At 51.5% G+C, this 20,113-nt stretch overlaps 1 protein-coding gene across 1 annotated transcript in view; it reads right to left on the minus strand.

Annotated features, from left to right (window-relative positions):
- The window catches only part of Trabd2b (TraB domain containing 2B), a 212,643-nt gene that overhangs the window by 32,088 nt on the left and 160,442 nt on the right, over nt 1-20,113 (minus strand). Inside the window, exon 3 of the mRNA XM_026410679.2 lies at nt 982-1,128. Coding sequence (XP_026266464.1) covers nt 982-1,128 — 147 coding nt within the window. The remainder of the gene's footprint in view (nt 1-981; nt 1,129-20,113) is intronic.

The raw sequence follows: 20,113 nt of genomic DNA on the forward strand, positions 1-20,113 counted from the left end.
CTGAGTGTGTGGTGCACAGGCCATGGCAGAGACTCTGAGGAAAATGGAAGGCCCAGATGGTGGGTTTCCTGAGCAGGGAAGTGGCCTCTTTTGCCTAATTCTACTGCATCTTGGATGAATGGATATCTGAGTCCCATGACAGAGGAAGCACAGGGGGACCACAGAGGCACCTGGGGGAATATCTGACTTCATCCAGGGAATCAGAAAGGGTTTCTCAGAGGAGGTGACAGTTGACCATGGCCAAGGTGGAGGAATTCAGAGGGGTGGAGGGCCCCTGATCCAAGGCACAGAGGTCCAAAAGGACAGGCTCCCTTAGGAGAAGAGCTATAGGCCTCCAGAACAAGCAAGGTGATTGGGTGGGAGCTGAGCTGACAAGACCAGCAGAGGACAGATTCTGGAGGGCTTTGAATGCCGGGAAAAGTGTCTAGGAACTGACCCTGAGAGCAATGAGGAAGATGGTGGAATCTGGACAGGGACAAACCCATGCTCAGCCCTCTCGGAACCCTATTCACTATGGCCTAAGGGTAATCTTTCCTCTAGAACTTAAACGGAGGCAGAATGTCCTGGGCTGGAGTGGAGTTCAAGTTCATTGTTAACCATGGGCTTTCTCTTCCCTGGGCCTTGGTCTCCCCAGATGTTGAACCGAATCTCTCTGAGGACTCCATGGTGTTATAGGATAAGCTTCAAGGTCCTAGGCCCCACAGCCACACAGACCTGGCACAAATCACTGCTCTTGATAAATTGATAATTCAACAACTATAGGCTGTGTGACCTTGAGCAAGGCTTTTCTGTTTTCTGAGGTTTCCCCATCTGTCAAGGGGATGACAGCCCCCGCATATCAAGGTTGGAGAGGAGATGGCCTATGCCTGGTACACAATGGGTATCTAATAAAGGCCAGATGGGTTTCTATGGGCCTGACTCGAGGTCTTTTGAGCTGAAGACGTAGGGACCCTGTAGCTAGGACAGAGGAAGCAGCCTCACCTGGGACGTGTCGTGGTTGAAGATGACGGCATTGAGGTCCCCGCAGTTGTAGTGCTTGATGAGGTCCTCTGTGGTGTAGGGCACCTGCAGGCTCCCAGCCCGCACGCTCTCGTGCTGTAACAGGGTCTGGTTCAGGGCAAACAGCACCTGGCCGAGGAAAGAGAGGGGCATCAGGGCTGAGCTGAGGACTGGCGGCCTCTAGTATGGTCCTCCACTCTCTGGATTTCAGGGCAACGTGCCTGAAACAGGTGTGTGCACCTAGCACCAGGGCTCTTGGGAGATATTTCCATACCTCCTGCTTCCCCTCCGCTGCTCTGAGCATGGTCAGCCTGCTCATCTCTAGCTCTCTGCTCACACCCGTCCCCTCCTGCTCTGGGTTGCAATATCTTATTTAATGACAGGGCAAGATGAAGACTGTGCTTGCCTGGGTTTGGAATTTTAGGTGAGTTTATCTCTGAATTCCTTTTGTGTTCCTGTCCTTAGAAATGTTCTAGCATATTTTGTAATTAAGAGCGCATCCAAACAAAGCAAAACAAAAACGTGTGTTAAGATGTCAAAGCCCAACAGGAGGACCACCTTCTCTGGAAGCATCCCTCATCCAGGGGAGGCCCCAGGAACTCGGTCCTCAAAATCTGGTCCACACTCATAGCAGCAGGCATGTTCACAAGAGCTGCTGTCCTCTGGGCCAACATGCCTGTTGCTGGGGCCACAGTTATATCAACCAGACCTGCCAGATATCAGTGTCACTTGGAATGCTATGCAAAAATCAGATACCCAGGTCAGGCCCCCTGGAATCAGAATATTTGTGTTTTGAACAGTGTCCCTGGGCACTTCCTGAATAGCCCCACTGCCTGTGGCATCTGTGGATCAGGGCTTTCATGGAACATGAATGCTGGGGTACAAAGGTCCTTGATAGATTGTCTAGTTTGGTGCCATCATTTTAGGCAGGGACACTAAGACCCAGGGAGGGGAGGGCTCTGCCTCACATGGCTGGAGCTGGAGCCAGCATCACTGGACTACATATCCCACACTCCTTTGATCAATGGGTGAGAGAAGCCTGATTATTATTAGGTTATTTAGGAAAGATGAAGAGAAAAACTCATTGCAATCCCCAAGCAAATATCAAGAGGTGATCTCAGATCTCCTGTCCCCACTGCTCCCCAAGCCTCAGGCTGTGTGTTCCGTCCCCATGGCCAGCTCATTCTGTTCTGCACAATGCTTTAGATGACAAGACTCCGGCTCTTGGCCCACACCCATTCAGGCCCCAGCATCGCTCACTGGGTCTATTGCAATAGCCTCTTCTAGCACTTCCCTCCCCTCCCAGTTCATCCCATGGTTTTTCTTATTTGTTTTGTTTGTTTTCTTTCTTTTTTATTTTTATTTTATTTTTGTTAAAAGCTAAATTCTGATGGCCTCCTTCCTTCTCTTTTTTGCTCAAAGCTTTCCTGCCCTCGGGTTCAAGGGCTAGCTCTTCGGTAGTTTCCAAGGTAGTCATCTGGACCTTTGGCTCCCATGGTCTCTGTGAGTGGTAAACTGAAGGATTAATGGCCCCAGATCTTGACCCCTCCCTATGTCCATGCCCTTCCCCCTGGAACTTTGTAGCCCCTTCCCTTTCTGACTCTGGACTGTCTTCGGCCAATGCACGCCAGTAACCGCTACAAATGAAGGTACCAAAGCAAAGCACTAGAGTGCTTCTGCTGCTGCTACTGCTCCTGTCCCTCTGCCATCACCCTGAGAGCAGCCCAGGCCAGTACGATGAGGGATGAGAGACACATAGGGCAGAGTGGTCCAGCCAGGCCACTCTAGATCAGCTGAATCCCAGACAGGAGAGCCCAGCAAGATCAGCAGAGCACACCCTCAACTGACCCAGCCACATGAGCAGGGAATGCCATTGTTTCCAAGCATAACTGTGGTGATGATGTTTGATAGGCCACGCTTCCTTCCCCCTTGGTGTGGACATCAGATTGCCGTTATGTATAACTGCCAGATCCTCTCAGTAGGCCACAAACTTCTTGAAGATAGCGATTGCATCTCATTCATCTTTGAATCTCAATGCTCAGCACTGTGCCTGGTAAAGGAAGGATGTCACCCCTTTTTTCTTTAGTATCTTGACACTTATTGTGGTAGTGCAAGGATGCCAGCTAAGGCCTTAAGAACAACCTGGAGGCCTCTAGCACTCTACCACACGCTGCAAGTTCTCACCAAGACACCTAATCTGAGCAAGAAAAGCTCCTGAAATAGGTACCTGTGGCCTGGCCAAAGTGCTGACACAGGCAGCAGGGCCAGGCCTGTGCTCATGAGATCACCTTCGCCGGGGTCCCCTCCCAGTTTTGCTAATGGCTGGGCAGGAGAGCTGAACGGTGTGAGAGGCAGCAGCCCAGGCTGCTCCCCCTAATGAGCTGGCTGGAGATGAGGTCAGACTCCCCTACTTCCAGGCCCTCTTCAGGTCCCCAGGCTCGGGCTGCCACCACTGAAATCTGATCTGCAGCCATCTGGTCCAGGGTGTCGATGGCAGCATGGTGGCTGGGGATAGATTACAGGAGGCAGTGGCCTTGTGACTGTGGACATTGCTAAGGCAACAGGCACTTCCTCCCACAGGGCACATGCCTTGGATGAAAGTGTCCGTGTCGGGCTGATCCGCTCCCCTCCTCTGAGGGCCTGGGACACACAGACTTCCTGTGACCACACCCAGCCGCTGCACACACCTGCCCGCTGCTGCCCAGAACAGCCCAGCCAAGGCACCACCTGACCTGCTGTGAGGTCATCGGCCTAGGCGCCAGAAGACCCAGCTGGAGGGGAAACGGCTCCCTTGGCCCCTGCTTGCCTCGCGGAGTCCCTTCTGTAATCATGTATGTGGCCCTCATGCAGCTGGGAGGTGTTCTAGTGGATTAGGTGTATTACAATCTGCAGGGTGTTAAGAACAGCCCTGGCATGGAGTAAGTGCTGAATAGGTGTTTGTTAAATAAAACTTAGAAGAAAATAGTTCAACTCAAGCCTTCCCAGCTTGGAGCTGGGAGGGTCCCAAGAGGTCATCTGGTCCAGAGGGTTTTCAAACCTTTTTTAGCCATGGAATCCTTTTTTTTGGTTGTTGTTGTTTTCTAAAGGAAACTTCCTTGGAACTCCAAATGTAGAGTAGATAAAAATGGAAACTTTGCTGGCTGATGTAAGAGAGGCAGAGCAGAGCCTGAAGTCCTGCCAGCTCAATGCCCCCACGAAGCAGAGATTTCCCCCAGGTACCTGGGAGTCAAATTTGAGAATCACTGATCTCATCCTATGTCCTCATTATTTGAAAGGGGAGAGGAGACAGCGTCCTGGAAGAGGTAGGATGGGGCTTGCTCAAGGTCACAAGTGAACTGGGGCCCGGTGGGGCTCAACCCTGTGCACTCTGACTCCTAACCCAGGACTCTTTGTAGTGCCCTGGACCATGTGGCTGAGGCAGGAGATCCAGACGTCCACAGTTTCTGTCCAGCCATGCTCATTTCTTTCTGAATCCTTATGAAATAACCAGGAATATCTGTCATTGCTGGGTTAGAAATGGAAAGGCCAAGGTGTCCCTATGGTATCATAGTTGGAGGGTGGGGGAGCTTTGTCATTCCCAACTCTGCCGCCTTGGGCATCGCTCCTCCCACTCTGCCTTTATGAGTTATAAAGAAATCTTCCTCCATTCATTACCAGGATTCCCTAGGTTTACTGAGCACTTACTACAAGTCAGGAACTTCCTAAGCTAACTGATTATTTAATCTTTATAGGAACTCACAGGTAAGAATTTAAAAGTAAAAAGAACTGCAGCAAAGAGATGTTAAGCACTTTGCCAAGGAGACAGATTTGGAGAGAGGTGAGGCGGGTGTTCAGGTCAGCCTGGAACCTGTCCTCTTAGTTAACCACTGCCCACTGGGGCCTCTCTCTGCTGATTTTGGGTGGCGGGTGGTGGTGCAGGAAGCCATGAGGAATGGTGTCTCTGTTGACAGATGGGAAATGAAAGAAGCAGATGGGAGTGACAGGTCCAAGGCCACACAGGTGGTAGAGGAAAACTGGGGTTTCAAATTACACTTCTCTGTTTCCACACCAGGTTCCCACAACCAGGACTTCAAAGCACTATGTCTTCCTCCATGAGCACTCTTGGTGCTTCTAACAGAGAGAAGCTGCACCCATTCATTCCTTCAACAAACTTTGGCTTTCAGCTCCTTCTATTTGGAATCTGAGTTTGGGGGACAAAGTGGGCTTGGTCTCTGACCACATGGAGCTCTTTTTGAGAGCAGACAGGCCCCTGGCAATCATGGTAAGGGTGATACAGGTACAGGCTCTAGGATGAAGTGCCGGCCTAACTTCTGTCCCCTTCCCAGTCACCCTGAATTCCTCAGCCTGGCGCTGCTCAGATTTGCAAGCTTCCATGCTTTCTGCTCTTGGCCACCTTAGAATAACAAACCTTCCTCACCCAGAGCCTCGGTGGCCCACTTGAGGATAATGTTTATGATAAGGTTTTGACATGGAATAACAAACACTGGGCCAGAGCTGCCTCACTCCCCCTGGAAGGCTGTACGGAGGCCCAGCCATCAAGAGCCCCAGCCTCCAAGAGCCCTTGTGCATCCCCACAGCCCCCTCCCTTGCCAGGGCTCGCTGGGCTTAAGGTGGCCCACGGCATTTGCTGTGTAGGCCTGGAATTTAAATACGTCTTCAAGTACGGGCCTCGGAAAGAGTGCGGCAGGCGCCAGGAGGGTGGGGACAGGTTTATTCTTCCAAAGTCGTCCTGTAAACAGTCCTGGGTGATCTGGAATGGTGGGCCCAAGGCCTATGCTGACTTGGTGGCTCAGCAATGTCATCTGAGAAGAAAGTGGCAGGACTTCCTTTGTGAGGAAGGAGGTTTGGACCCTGGGCCCCAGGAAAGACCTGGCTCTCAGGCTAGGGGTCTAAGGAGGGCTGAGAGCACTGCTACCCCATGCTGGAGCACCGGAGGGTCCCAGAACAAGCCCCCAGCCCCTCAGCCACACTCACTAAGCAGCTCTCCTGAGCCAGGCAGATTTAGGTGCCTGGGAGTTAGCCAGCGACAAAGTTGACAGAAAGGCCTGCTCTCCCAGAGCTTCCCTGCTGGACACAGGGCTGGTGGACAGAATAAGAACCATTACCAGTAACATCTTAAAATACAGCCTGTTAGAGACACAGAGATGACTACCCTGAGCAGGGGGTCAAGGTGGCCTCCTAGATCTCATGCCTCTGGGTCCATAGACCAGGAGGAGAGTGATGGAGCTGGCTGGGGTGTGGATCCTGAACCCCAAGGAGCACAGGTCCTCTCCTCCATGTGGAGCAAGGGAGAGTGTCTTGTAATGCAGGTGAGCTTCAGGCCGTCAGCACCACTATGCCCTGCAATTAGAGTCAACACCCCAGTCCTGGCCAGACCTTCCAGGAAGGGAGGTGCAGAACTATGACCTGCCAAGGTTCTTGTTGTGGGCAAAAGGGGTAGGGAGTGTATAAGTAGTTGAAGACGAAGGTGGCTATGAACATTAGCTACGGCCATGGGTGATCAGGTCCAGAAACGGGGACTGTAATTGTCATGAGGATCCCTCCTTAATTGGTTATGAATATATTTGTGTACGTGTGTGAGTGTAAGCACAGTGTAGACCTGAACATACCTGGACAACAAGGCCTGCTACACACCTAGGTGAATGGTAAAGCCTATTACACCCAGACTACAAAGCTGTATAGCATTACTGCAATGAATACTGTAGGCAATTGCAACACAATGTAAGTATTTGTTGTCTGAGCTTAGGAAAGGTATGGTGAAAATGGGAAATTTGGTTTCATTATAATCTTTTTGTTTTTTTTTTTCCTTATACTGAGAATTGAACCCAGGGCCTCATACCTGCCAGGCATCCATTACAATTTTATGAGGCCATGCTCATATTTGCAGTCCACAGTTGACCAGAAGGTCATCATGTGTGTATGTGTGTGCATGCCTCTCTCAAGTATCTTTGCTTTCTTCCCTTCCCTCTTATCCCCTCATCGTGAACATACATATTGAATTTATACCACAGTGTTTCCGTAATGTTAACTTTACATCATAGTATTGTCAGAGTGTTTAATTTATGGGATATCAAGGAGAAGAATAAACCTGTGCCAGTATTTTGTACCCTCTTCTGGGGAGGGGTTGTGCATTTTTGGTCGTACACATACAAAACAGCCACGTCCTGTGGGGCAGAAGTGCAAACTTATTATTTGAGATTAGGTATGGTTCAAGGAGACCTGGATGGGGACCAAGTTCACGAGGGGGCAGATGTGATGGTTCCTTTTATGTTTCAACTTGGCTGAGTCATGGTCCCAGATTTTCTTCAAAGAATTTTCTGGATGTTTCCAGGCAAGTATTTTTTAGATGAGACTGACATTTAAATCCGTAGACTTTGAGGAGAGCAGATTATTCTCCATAATGTAGGTGGGACTCAGCCAATCACTTGATGGTCTTAGAAGAAAAAGTATGACCTCCTTCAAAGAAGCGGGGATTCTGCCAGCAGACTGCTTTGGGACTTGAACGGCAGCATCGACTCTTCCCTGAATTTCCCTGAACCTCCTGGCTGACGCTGTAGGTTTTGGAATCGCCATTCTCCATAACATATGAGCCACCCTTGAAATAAATCCCTCCGTCTCCACACAGGCAGTGTTATACACCACATGGGAATGTTCTGGTCAACTGTGGACTGAAAATATGAGCAGGGCCCTCATGAGATTGCAATGGATGCCTAGCAGGTATGAGGCCCTGGGTTCAATTCTCAGTATAAGGAAAAAAAAAAAAAAAGATTATAATGAAATCCCAAATCCCATTTTCACCATACCTTTCCTATGCTCAGATAACAAATACTTACATTGTGTTGCAATTGCCCACAGGATTCACTACAATAGTGATGTACAGCTTTGTAGCCTGGGCATAATAGGCTTTACCGTTCACCTAGGTGTGTCGTAGGCCATGCCGTCCAGTCTGTGCAGGTCTACACTGTGCTGGAGGCACACTGATGAAATCCCTTACTTCTCAGAACATGTTCTTTAAGTGATACATGATGATGGTACATACAGCCACACACAGGGGTATGGGCACACGCACATCCCACTGGTTTCATCTCTTAGGAGAATTAATATAGAAGGTGTCACTGAAATAAAATCAAGCAGGAAAGGGGGCAGGGACTGGTAAGAGAAGGGGGATCAGTAGGTGTAAAGATCTTGGGTCAATGTGAGGAGAAGCAGAGGCTACAGTGGCTGGAGCTGAGGACACAGGTCGAGTGATGGGGATGAGGTTACAAGTGACCACCAGACTACACAGGCCACTGCAGAGACGTTAAGAAACCATCTCCCACCATAATCCTAGATGAGGACTGTTACCTCTGGTGGGAAGGACAGGCAGGGACAGGCAGGGTCAGACATGGAGGGACCCATCTGTGAGGCCCAGATCCTGAATGGTCAGACAGGAAGTGGGACAGGGTGTTAGAGCCTGGGGTACTGTCTGAGCTGACACACGAGGAGGGCAAAGAGGGCACCCTTGCCAAGCCCCACCTGGTGCATGGCCTCGTTGTTGTTTTCACTCTGTGCTCAGATCCAGGACCTTCTTGTAGGGTCCCCTCTGCCTGGAACCCTCCCTCTCCCCACCAGCCTGCACTCCCCTTGTATTAGAGGTCTTCTCTGAGCCATGGACTGGACTCCCAAGTGCCTGACCCTTGCCAGGTTACTGTACCCCCATCTTGGTACTGTTTCTTGCTGCCTTGCGTGCTCCGAGGTCAGGCACATCATCGGCCTTGGTCTTGACCATTCCCTCGGAGAGGACACAGTGCCAGACACGAACAAAGGAATAAAGTGATGCTGGAGAGATACTTGTAGGACCAGTGTATAAGTAAACAAATGACTGAAAATCTGGGTGAGTCACCCACCCCAGGACCCTCCCAGACCCTCCCAGACCCTCACCTGAGCAGTTCCCCAACAGGACTGAGTGTGTCTCATGGCACAGAGCTGAGCAGAGCTCAGCCCTGAACTCTGGGCCAGACTAATCTGTCAGCACCCTGGGTAGGGGGTAGAGGGCAGTTCCGCCTCACAGGAAGCCTTCTCTGGCTTGGGGGACATTTACTGGGGCTGTGGCTACAATTTATTTATTTATTCTCCGTGCCCCATTGACAGCACCAAAGCAATGCCGACTGCTCCCGGCTTCCTGCTCAGAGTCCCGAGACTTCCAGGCTTCCGGCATAGACTCCTATCTCTGTACACTAGGCTACTGAGCAGCAGGCATCCAAATAAACACAAAGTTTCCTGGAGCCTGGGCCTGCCTCTAGGTGGGACGGGGACCAGACATCTAGCCCACATCTGACTCTTCACTATGGAGCCCTGGGTAAGTCATTTCCCTACCTGGGGCCTTGGTTCACTCACTTTTAAAGGACCCATTTACACATTCATTGAGTAAATATTTATTGAGAACTTAGCTATCAGGTGCTGTTGCGAGCCCTAGAGCTACAGCAGAAAAGACAACACATCAAGATCCCTGGGGCTGGGGATGTGGCTCAAGCAGTTAACTCGCTTGCCTGGCATGCGCAGGGCACTGGGTTCGATCCTCAGCACCACATAAAAATAAAATAAAGACTTTTTTTTGTGTGTGTACACCGAAAACTAAAAAATAAATATTAAAAAATTCTCTCTCTCTCTTAAAAAAAAAAAAAAAAAAGATCCCTGCCCTTAGGAAGCCTTCATCCCATTAGAGAGAACTGACAATCAGCACAGCAACCAAACTAGTAGGTTAGAGAAGGATGGTTGCTAAGGAGGAAATGAGGCTGGGGAGAGAGTAGGGGTGGGACAGGAGTGTGTGTGTGTGTGTGTGTAAGGCCTCCATGAGGAAAGGCCTGTGGAGACCTGAGAGAAGAGCAGCCCGGCAGAGGGAACAGTGGTTCAAAGGCCCTGAAGCAGAACAGGCCTGATGGGTCTGAAGATTAGGAAATGCAAGGAGCGAATGGAGGGCAAGGAGGGATGGGAATATTCACAAAGGTGCAGGCAGAGCAGCAGCAGCAGCAGCAGCAGCAGCAGTAGCAGGAAGCTCTGCTGCTCCTAAACCTTTAGGGGAAGAGGAGAGAGTAGGGACCCGAGAGCAGCCAGAACCAAGGCTGCTGTGAGGCCAAGGCCTGGCGTGCAGTGCTCACGCACTCACCCAGGAGGGGAGCAGGGCGTGGGTGGGCACAAGACATATCCCAACTTTCTTTCCCTCCTGCCCACTGGTCTGCCAGTGCCTTCCACTGAACTCTGGATAAAGGGGAGCCCAGGTGATGCTGGCTCAGCCCGGGGCAGGAGGGAAGTGTGCGGGGGTGAGGGTGGGGGTGGCTCCACAGAGGCAAGCACCGAAAAGTCCCAGCACCAGGCCTGGCGGTTATGGTGAAGCGGGTGGTGGGGGTGGGTGTGTAGGACCCCAGGGCTTCCCCTGTCAGATGGGAAGTGAGTGCAAGCTGAGGCGTGCTGGAATCCAGGGGGCAGGGGCGAAGCTGGGAGACTGTCTCCCTCCCCCCAACATTCCCAGCTACCAGCCACCACCCAAAGAGCCACTGTTTTAGCTTTCAGCACAGACATCCTGGATTCCACCAGGGGGACATAGCGGAGCTGGCCACATCCTCCTCCAGCCTGTGGTGGGGCTGGGAGGCCCGGTGCTTTCCTGGGCGGCATTGGGAGGACTGACTCACGGAGCTTTCTTTCCTTTTCTCTGGATGCCTGGTTGCTCCACCCAGAGACCACCCTTAAAGCTTCCAGTGTTCCTCTCTGTCCTTCAAGTCTTGCCAGGAAATGCTCATAAATCCAGAGCCACCCACATGATGAGAGTAGCATTCTGCTGGGCAGAGAGGCTGATGGCTGGGGCTGTCCTGGAGGCCAGGGGTCTCCAGGAAAGGAGTGCACTATTGGAGGGAGAAGGGGTCCCTAGGTTTTCAACTTTCAGCACAGATAGGCCCAAGGGAGACCCAAGACCCAGAGGAGCTTGGGGACCTTCTCTGGGACAAGGTCCTTTTGAGAAATGAGATGTGGGAGAGCCTCTCAGCTCTGGAAATCTTGCCCATCTTAGGGCTTAAATGGCCTATGGTTCTAGGCACTTTGTACATGGAGACTTGATAATTATTTTTATGGTGGCCCTGTGAGGTGGGTATTATTTGCCCCATTTTCCAGGAATGGAGTCCAAGGCTCAGGGAAGTCAGCGACATCCCACACTTCCCCATGGTTGGGCTTCTTGCCCGGGGCCATGGCTCTGCCCACCTAACCCATCATGCTCTCCTTGCTTCTGTTCCTGCTGTTATCCAGTAACCACCCCTGACCTCTTAAACTGAATACACTCTGCACACAGGGAAAAGGGCACAACATGTATTGGAAAGTCCCAGAGAGGCATCTAGACCAACCTATTCTCAGTTATAAAGCTTGGAGCAAATTCAAGGAGGAGAGGAAAAGAAACAGGTAATTATAATGCTAAGCGATAAGCCAGCAATAGAAGCAAAACAGGGTTTGGAGGCCTCTGGTGGGTAATTGGGGGTCCTGATCCAGCCTAGGCATTGTTGAAAAAATAGAGGCTTCAAGCTAAACTGAGGCAGATTAATGAGGTGCAGAGGGATGTTCATGGGTGAGGGGTGCAGAAGTGCAAGGTGTGTTTAAGGATGCGTCTTAGGTCAGGCCTGGAGGGGATCATAGTGAAGGGTCTTCAGCCTCATAGGTCTCGACCTACCCAGCACACATAGCCCTTCTCTACCTGCTCTTCAGATGGTGCATAAATCACCCGTGGGAGCTGAAATAGATGGGGAACCAGAGATGAGCTGATTGAGACCTAGGAAGGGACTGTGGTCTACATGGGAGGCCATCTGTCAGTAGTGGCCACGACATCATCATCATTATTGTTATTAAACTGCTGCTTCCATTGGCTTGAAACATGCTATTTTTATTTTTCCTGCATTGCTGACACAGCTGCCTAGACTTCAAAAGGCAAGTCTCCATTTTCATGTGCAAAATCAGTATGAAATTCCTAGAGGGCCTGCCTAATTCCTCTGGTCTGACCACACAGCAATTACCAATTTGCAGAGGGGAGGAGGGGGTGTGGGAGGAGGGTCCTCTGCTATGCCTTGGTCCTGGGCAGAGGCCAGGCAAGACCTGATTGGAGTGAGCACCTTCGGGTGGCTGAGGGTGAGAGGAGGTGACTTTGTGAGCACTAAGTATTGCTGAGACGAATGGTAATATACCTCTGCATTTGTTTGCTAAGCCACCATTACCAAGTACTCAGGGACAAAGGACAGCAGAAAGGGCAGGGCTCTGACCCAGCTCCAAACCTGACACCTGCTATATATAAGCTGTATGATGTTCTTGCTCTGGCTTTTTCAGTGATGTGCTGAGGGAATGGGAGAAGGGCCTTGCTCCTCCTGGACCTCAGCTTACTCATCTTTAAAGTGGGGAGAATAGTATTTGTCCTGCCTGCTGGAGATTAATATTCTGCAAACCCCATAAAGCATTTATCATCCCTCCTTGGGATGAACACACACACACACACACACACACACACACACACACACACCAAACACAAACACACACATACCACACCCCTGCCCCCACACATATATACATATACACACTTCTGTTTCGTAAGTGTTCTGTGGTTTCTGGAAGGCTCTGCTGCATGTGTTCCAAAGAGGGGCCAGAGTTCAGCATGTGTAGACTGGATCTGTAGTCAATCCTCAGTTTTCAGGCCCTGTGCTGGCTGCTGGGGACAGGCACCAAATCAGTACCTTTTCTATCCTTGAGGACTCAGGTCAGGTGTGGGGCAGAGCAAGGGAGGGGGTCCTCAGGGAAGACTTGCTGCAAGATGGTGGAGCAAGTTAAAGGACCTTTGTTAAAGGCTGGGACCAAGGGGAAGGACAAGGTGTTATTGGAGCTCAGCAGAATTAAGAGGGACCACAAATGGGACTTCCAAGGGAGATAACTCCAGGGATGCCTTGTGGGAAGCATAAATTTGCTACGCAGAAGATAAGACTGGGTGAAACTGGCAAGTTCAAGGGCATGGCAATGATTGCCCCTGACTGGAGTGCAGCACATGGGCTGGAACTGGTGCAGGGGCAGTGGCAGATCCAGGGCTCAGATTTTATCTGCTGGACAATGGGAAGCCACTGAAGTTATTACACAGGGAATGACCAGCTGGGCTTTTGACTTCGAAGCTGCCCTCTGGCTGATGCGTGGAAAAGGATTAAAAGGGCCAGGAGAGGTGAGGAAGCCCTGCCCTGGCTAGCCTCGGGGGATGTGTGAGCAACTTAGGGGCAGGAAGGATCCAAATCTTTCCTGGCTTGGATGTTTTCCACGTCCCAACTCAAGGGACTGAGACTCTCCCACTGCCCATCACTGCCCCTTGTTCCTTCCCCAGTGTTTGAGGAAGAGTCTCACTTTCTCCTCTTCCTCTTCAGAAATCCTTGGGCCCCCTCAGGGGAGCAGTTGAACAAAGAAGGAGAACCAGAGTGGCAGGAAGGAGAGAAGGCTCATGGCATAGTCGGAGCCCCATGTGCTGCCAGACCGGGGAGCAGACACACTTACTAGGGTGTATCAAAGGAGACAGCTGCGTGGAACTTGGCCTTACAGAAAACACTAGAGTGCAGTTCCAACTTCTATTTTTTGCCTGTTTGAAGCCACAGGAGACACTTCCTGGCAGATGGGAGCATTGGAGACTGGCACTACCAAGAAACTCTCATGGGAAGGCAGGTCCTCAGATCCTACATGGGGTTCCTCATGGTGCAGAGAAGACATTGAGTCTGAGAGAGGGCAGGAAGATGTCCAAGGCCACACAGCAAGCCAGCAGATGCAGACTAAGGCAGCAGTGAGGTATCTGTCTGCTCCACTTGGTCAGCTAGTGTCTCCTGTGCCTTGGTCCCTCCTTCCCCCTACCACAGAAAAGGGAAATGTTTTTAGACCCAAGGCAAAAGAATGTGAAACTGAAATCTGAGCCTTAGTCTTGGGAAAAGAACAAGAGGAGTCGACACATTTTGGATGAAGGAAGATCTGCTTACACTGCAGATGGGAATCCTCGGTGCTATCCAAGGCCGCCTTGCTGTGCAGGTCTGCCCTGAGAGGGCAAGATGAGTGCAAGGCCAAGGACCCCTGAAGCTGCTGGTTAAAGGATCCAATCTGCTTCCAGGACCTCCATGGTCAGGGGGGAGGGCTGCCCCAGCCTCTTGGCTTCCTGCCGCAGATCTTCTCGTGAGGCCTTGGGTGCACGTTGGCCTTCCACTGCCCTGTCTGAGCCTGCCACTGAGACCTGGCATCCTTGCTGGCCCCAACCTGTCCATAGCATCCCCCTTGCTCCACCTGGAACTCCCCGTTCCCCAGCTCCAGCCTGAGTGTGTCTTCCCTTTCCCTGGGCTACTGTGACAGGGAAGCACAGCCACAGAACAGAGCTTCTATCCGTCCAGGGATTTCCAGGACTCTAAGTGACTGAGGGCTGAGCAGGAACATGTGTGTACATAACGCGTGCAAGAGACCCAAAGATAGGTTCAGGACAGGAACGCAGACTGTGCTGTGTCCCTGCAGCCACAGAAGGACCTAACCACAACTCACATGTGTGGCTAACCTGTGCTGATGCCTGCCAGATCCTCTGTAAGGCTCTGGGAGGGACCAGGGTTAATGCCACTCAGTTTCCTGCTTCCCAACACCAACGAGCCCCATTGATCATTCTCCACTGGCTGGCCAGGCCCTGTGATCTGGCCCCTGCTGGGTCTGTGTCTACAACCTCACCCGGCTCCCCCCTCTCCCTTTTGCTTGTATTTCTTTTTGCTGCTAGAAGCACTGTACACCTGACCTCAGGCCCTGAGGCTGCATCTCAGATCCTGATTAGCCCTGAGCTGGCGTAGGGCCCACCAGTTCTGTGCTGAACAGAGAAGGAGGATGCTGTGTGGGTTCAATCTTTAAAAATCATAAGTAAGACCATGACGCTCCCCAGCTTATATCCTTCATGGCTCTCTTCAGCTCCAGGAATAACAATGAACTTCTTCTACATGGCTCCCAGCATCCCCTGCCTCTCTCCTTGGACTCATCCTGCTCCTGTTCTCCCTATTCTGCGTTTTTTATTACCTTCACATGCTGCTTTCCATTTTTTTTTTTAACATGCTATTTTTCTCCTGCCTCAGGGTCTCTGCACACACTGGTCCTCCTGCCAGCTATGCCTTTCCCAGCCCCTCCTCCCATCTCACCTCCTGGAAACTCCTTCTGGGGCCCCCAGATCAGCTCAGGTGAATCCTTCAAGGCTCGCCTTTATCCTGTCTTCTTCATTTCAAGTAATCATAAGTTTATCTTCATACATGTATGTAGTTAATATTTATTTAATGTCTGCTTATTTTAGTAAGGACATTAACTACCACGGATCATGGTTCTGTGCCAGGTACTATGAACAGTTCATCACAAGTATTATTTCATTAAGGCTCGACAACACTGTGAGATAGTTCCCATTTGATCCCCATCTTACCAATGAGGCAAAGGAGGTACAGCCAGAGTGGTGAAGTGAATGGCCTGAGGTCACCCAGCAGGTCAGTGGTGGGTGCCTGAAGATATACTGGTAATTTTAGTCATGTGCCAATCTCTCACCACCTTCTGTGCAGATATGGCAAGGGTGGGGACCGTGTCTACTTTACTCATGGTATGTGGTGCCACTTGTAGCCACTCACCAGAAGGAAGAAAGGAATGGAGGAAGGAAATATGGGATGGAGGGTAGGAGAGGCTTGCATGCCCAGTAGACACCCTTGAGCAGCCAGCCCTGGTGGAGCACCTCTGGAGGCCATGTCCTACCTGGCCCCTGGGTCAAATCTAATGAATATGCTTTTGTACAAGAGGGTGGCAGGGGTGTATTGGGAGCCCAGATGTGGAGGAGAGCGGGGCAAAGCCCAGACATGGATCAGAGCCTCAGGATTACAGGGGTCTCTGAAATGGAGCTGTTCCCCCTGGGTTCTCTGTGAGACTTCTTGTCCCCACCTCCCTGCTCCTGGCATATCTCATACACATCTAGATGCAGGGAGAGGGGTTGTCAGTACAGTGAGACCCCTGAAGGAGCCCACCTCCTCCACCTGCTTCTGAGACTGCATCTGCTGTTCTGAGCTGAGGGCCGACCCCTGGCCCCTGGCTGCCTCCCTCGGGGTGCCAGGAGCACCCCAGCCCTGCAGCCTCAGCCACCTCGGGGACTGAGCAGGCCTGGGAGGTCAGCAAGCCTGCGAGGCTTCCACCCCAGCTCCTCGGCCCCCCTTTGAAGGGGATCAGGTTCCCCCACAAACATAATTTAACGAAAATATGAGAGAGAAAAGGTCTTTGTTCTCCCATTTACAGCGTCAGAAAATATGTAACAAATTAGCCGTTTATGAGGTAAGAGAACCGCGCTGTGCGGCAGCACAAGGGGCCTTTCAGGGCGGCGCGTGGGGTGGTGGCCGGGGCCAGCCTCGGCCGCATGGCAGGACAGGCCAGGGAGGCCGGCCTCACCCTGGCGGGGGCTCTGGGGAAACCTGCGAAGGGAAACATGGCGCCAGCCAGCCGCAGACCAAGACGGCTCCAGGAAGAGCGGGCCAGGCCAGTGGAGCGGGCGGCTGCCGCCTTCCCAGCCCGCCTCCAGCCCTCGCTCCCAGCAGCCTGGACTCTCCGCTCCAACCCCAGGGCTGTCCTCAGCCTTCTCTAGGGGCTGCCCCTCGGCTCTCAGGGCTTCCCTGCGGGCTGCTCTGAACCTTAGCCTCCAGGACACGGTTCCTCATATTGCATGGGATTTTTCTCTCACGTATCTTTGATTTTCTTCCAGGGTTTGATTAAAAATTGCAGTGGAGGGCCAGGGAGGTGGCTCAGTGGTAGAGCGCTTGCCTAGCCTGTGTAAGGCACTGGGTTCAAATCTCAGCACCTCATATAAATAAATAAAAAGGTCCATTGACAACTAAAGAAAAAAAACATTTAAAAAATTGCAGTGGAAGCATCCAACGGTCTTGAAGGTCAGGAGGAGGGGTGGCTGGCTGGGCAGGAAGGAGGCAGGAAGTGTCCTGGTCATCACTGGTTTCTTCTGTGTGTCCAGAATCACAAGGTGGCAGGATGGTGGGACGAAAGACACCCCTTGGGTCATCCGGTTGGATGTTGAGTTGGGATTTAACGTCCTCGGACTTGACCTGCTGGGGTTCTAATGCCTCTGACGCTCTGAGGGTACACAGTCTGTCACTCACAGTCCTTGACTTGGGCATTGCCTGTTTTGGAGTTTGATTTCATGGTTACATCATGTTTCTAGGGCCTGCATTTTCTGTTCTAGATGCTGTGACAGGGCTAGGTGCATGGATGAGATTCTCCCCACTGCCAGCCATGGGGATGGGGCTGAATTTTCCCTCCAGTTGCTGCAGGGGCAGGAGGCTCACAAAGGACATTTCTAGGCCTTTGGAGAGGCCGGTGAGATCATGGGCCTGTGCCAATCTAGTATAAGAAATCTCTGCGAAAAGCGGGGTGCTGGGCTTCTGCATGAATATCCTGAGTGTTTGGTCTGCAGTCACAAACACATCACTTTCCTGGATCTGATTTTATTTATTTTGATTGGATCTTAACAGTTCTTTACAAGGCTGAAACTGAAGACGCCTGGGGTCCCCGGGAGACTTGCTAAAAACTTCAACTGCACCCAGTTTAGCAGAGCAACTTGAAAGTTAATCAGTGGTGAGGGACAATTTGCCTCATTATTTCCAGCCCTGGAATTTGGCGGCAGATGGAATTCTAGGTCTGGTGTGTGGACACTGTGCTCTGTGGATGAACACAGCAGGGTCTGTCGCCCCTTGGTTTGTCCATGAAGGGTCTGATGCTGGCTGGTTGATATTCCTTCTGTGGGCAGGTGGTGCCAGGAAGGATTTCCCACTGGGGTGGATAAGAGCTCCTGCCCCCATCCCAGGTTCAAGGCTACTGCTTCAGACCAATGTAGACCAATCCTTTAGATACAGGATTCTGAGTGGCTATGCAGGCTTAGCCCTGCTCTATGACTCAGGGACATGGTTACTGTCCTCCAGGATGCAGACCAGACTCCAGGATACATACTTATAGGACAGAACTTGTGTGGCTGGTAGCTTCTCCATGAAGCTACAGCAGAGAAATCTGCCCCACTTGCCAAATGCACCTTCTCAATGGTGGGGGACAATTTGGCTACTTCTAATCCTGGAAATTGATGGCAGATGGAATTCTGGGCCTGGTGAGGACATGGTGCCCGTGATGAACAGTTGGACGTCTGACGTGAAATGGTATTCCCCACACCCAGGCACTCCCATCTCCAGGTACTCGGCCTTTCTTTCTCCATAGCACTAATCACTTTCCCACACTAGGCTAGTGACTGGTTTATTATATTTATTGTTGATCCCATCCTGTGTCTTAGAAGGTAAGACCTTGCATGAGAAGGGCAGGGATATTTTTGTTCACTAATATCTCCAGCCCTAGTACATACAATGTGATCAATAAGTGATTTATGAACAAATGAATGAACTTATGGCATTTTATCACCAATTGCCATTCGCAGATTCTCCTAGGCAAGTCCATTCTCTCCATGCTTCCAGCAGCCCAGGGCTCGTGCCACCAAGTCCAGCTGCCTACTTTACAAAGCTCAGAGAGGGCCAGGGAGGTGTCCAGGTTCACGCGCAGTGTGGGAGCATACTTTTAGTCAGATCTTGGGATGTGCCTGGGGAACTGTCTGCTCCCTGGTTGGTCAGTGAGAATTTGGCCCACCCCAGGCTCAGCTGAGTACCAGGAAAGAAAGCCCAAAGGGGAGGTGGATGAAGCTCTCAGGCTAGTGGCAGGGTGGTGGGTCCTGCACCCTGGCTGCTGGGTTGCCCTGTCTGCATCTTCCCTGCCTCTCCAGCCAGCCTGGCCTCCTCATTGCTCCCCATACCCTGATTCCTCTGAATCATGTGCCCATTGTTTCCTGTTGGTCTCAAACCCCCTCAGCCCTCAGCAAGTAGGAATAAAATGTTAAATTCACAGATACTATTTAGTAAATACCGAGAACACACACACACACACACACACACACACACACGCATGCACACACACATGCACAATCTTATTTAATCATACCAAATACTGTAAAGAAATTATTTTAGTTTTAGAGATAATAAAACTAAGGCACAGAGAGGTTGAACAAATCGCCAAGGTCAACAGGTAGTGGCAAGAAGTTCTGACCTCAGTTCTTTCCTTCCTCCTGGATCTTTGGACACTCCCTGTCCTTATCTCCTTTGGGCATGTGTGTGGAAAGGGTGCCCTGGCCTGGTGTTTGTTCCCCTCCTCATTGTTCCTTTCTGGTAGAAAGCCTCCCCGATGCTCAGTCACACAGGTTCTTAGCTCTGGGCTGACAGGGGCTTCCGGCTCTCCCAGCAGTGTTCAGGGTGTCATTTCTACAGGAAGGTGCTAGGCAGAGAACAAGCCTGACAGCAGCTGCCCACCAGTGGCTGTTCTGCTCTAGACTCTGTGCCATGGGGTCTGGAGAGGTGGATAGGGAATCACATGCACTGTCAGGGGGCGGCTGGTTAGAGCCCAATGGTGCACTGATGGCAAATCAGTTCAACTTTTCCAGGTCCTCATCTGAAAAATGGGTATCAGAAAGCTTGGGACTCCTCGAGGCATGGTGGGAGCCTGCAGGAACCTGACTTGGCTCCAAGACTGGGCTGGGGGAACAGGAATCAAGGGCCCCAGACCTCAGGATTGGAAGGTACCTGCCTTTGTCCTCAGAGCAGGGGTTGCCATGGCAATGTCCCTGTCAGGCTGTGCCACACCTCTGTGCTCCCACAGCAGCCTGCGTCATCTCTGGACTACTCCAGGTTCTAGAAAGTGCTTTTTACACAAGCAGGAGCCTGCCCATCTGTCTTAGGTCAGCCCATGGTCCCCAGAACTCAACTGCGCTTTATGATCCGCAAAGGCCTATAGAGACTGGGGGCAGCAGCCACCCCATGCCAGTCAGTCCTCCAGCCCCCCAGCCTCCACCCCGAGCCTCCTCACCCTCTTTGTACACCCTTCAGGCTGTCATCATCCCTCTTCAAAAGCAGTGGTTGCAGACATTTGAGGAAGAAAAACCCTCGGCAAGGGTTGGAACAATGAGGCGCTGCTGATTAATTCTCGGCGGACCGGAAAATGTAATTAACCTCAC

The sequence above is a fragment of the Urocitellus parryii genome, chromosome 11, assembly GCF_045843805.1.
Source record: "Urocitellus parryii isolate mUroPar1 chromosome 11, mUroPar1.hap1, whole genome shotgun sequence".
NCBI lineage: Eukaryota > Metazoa > Chordata > Mammalia > Rodentia > Sciuridae > Urocitellus > Urocitellus parryii.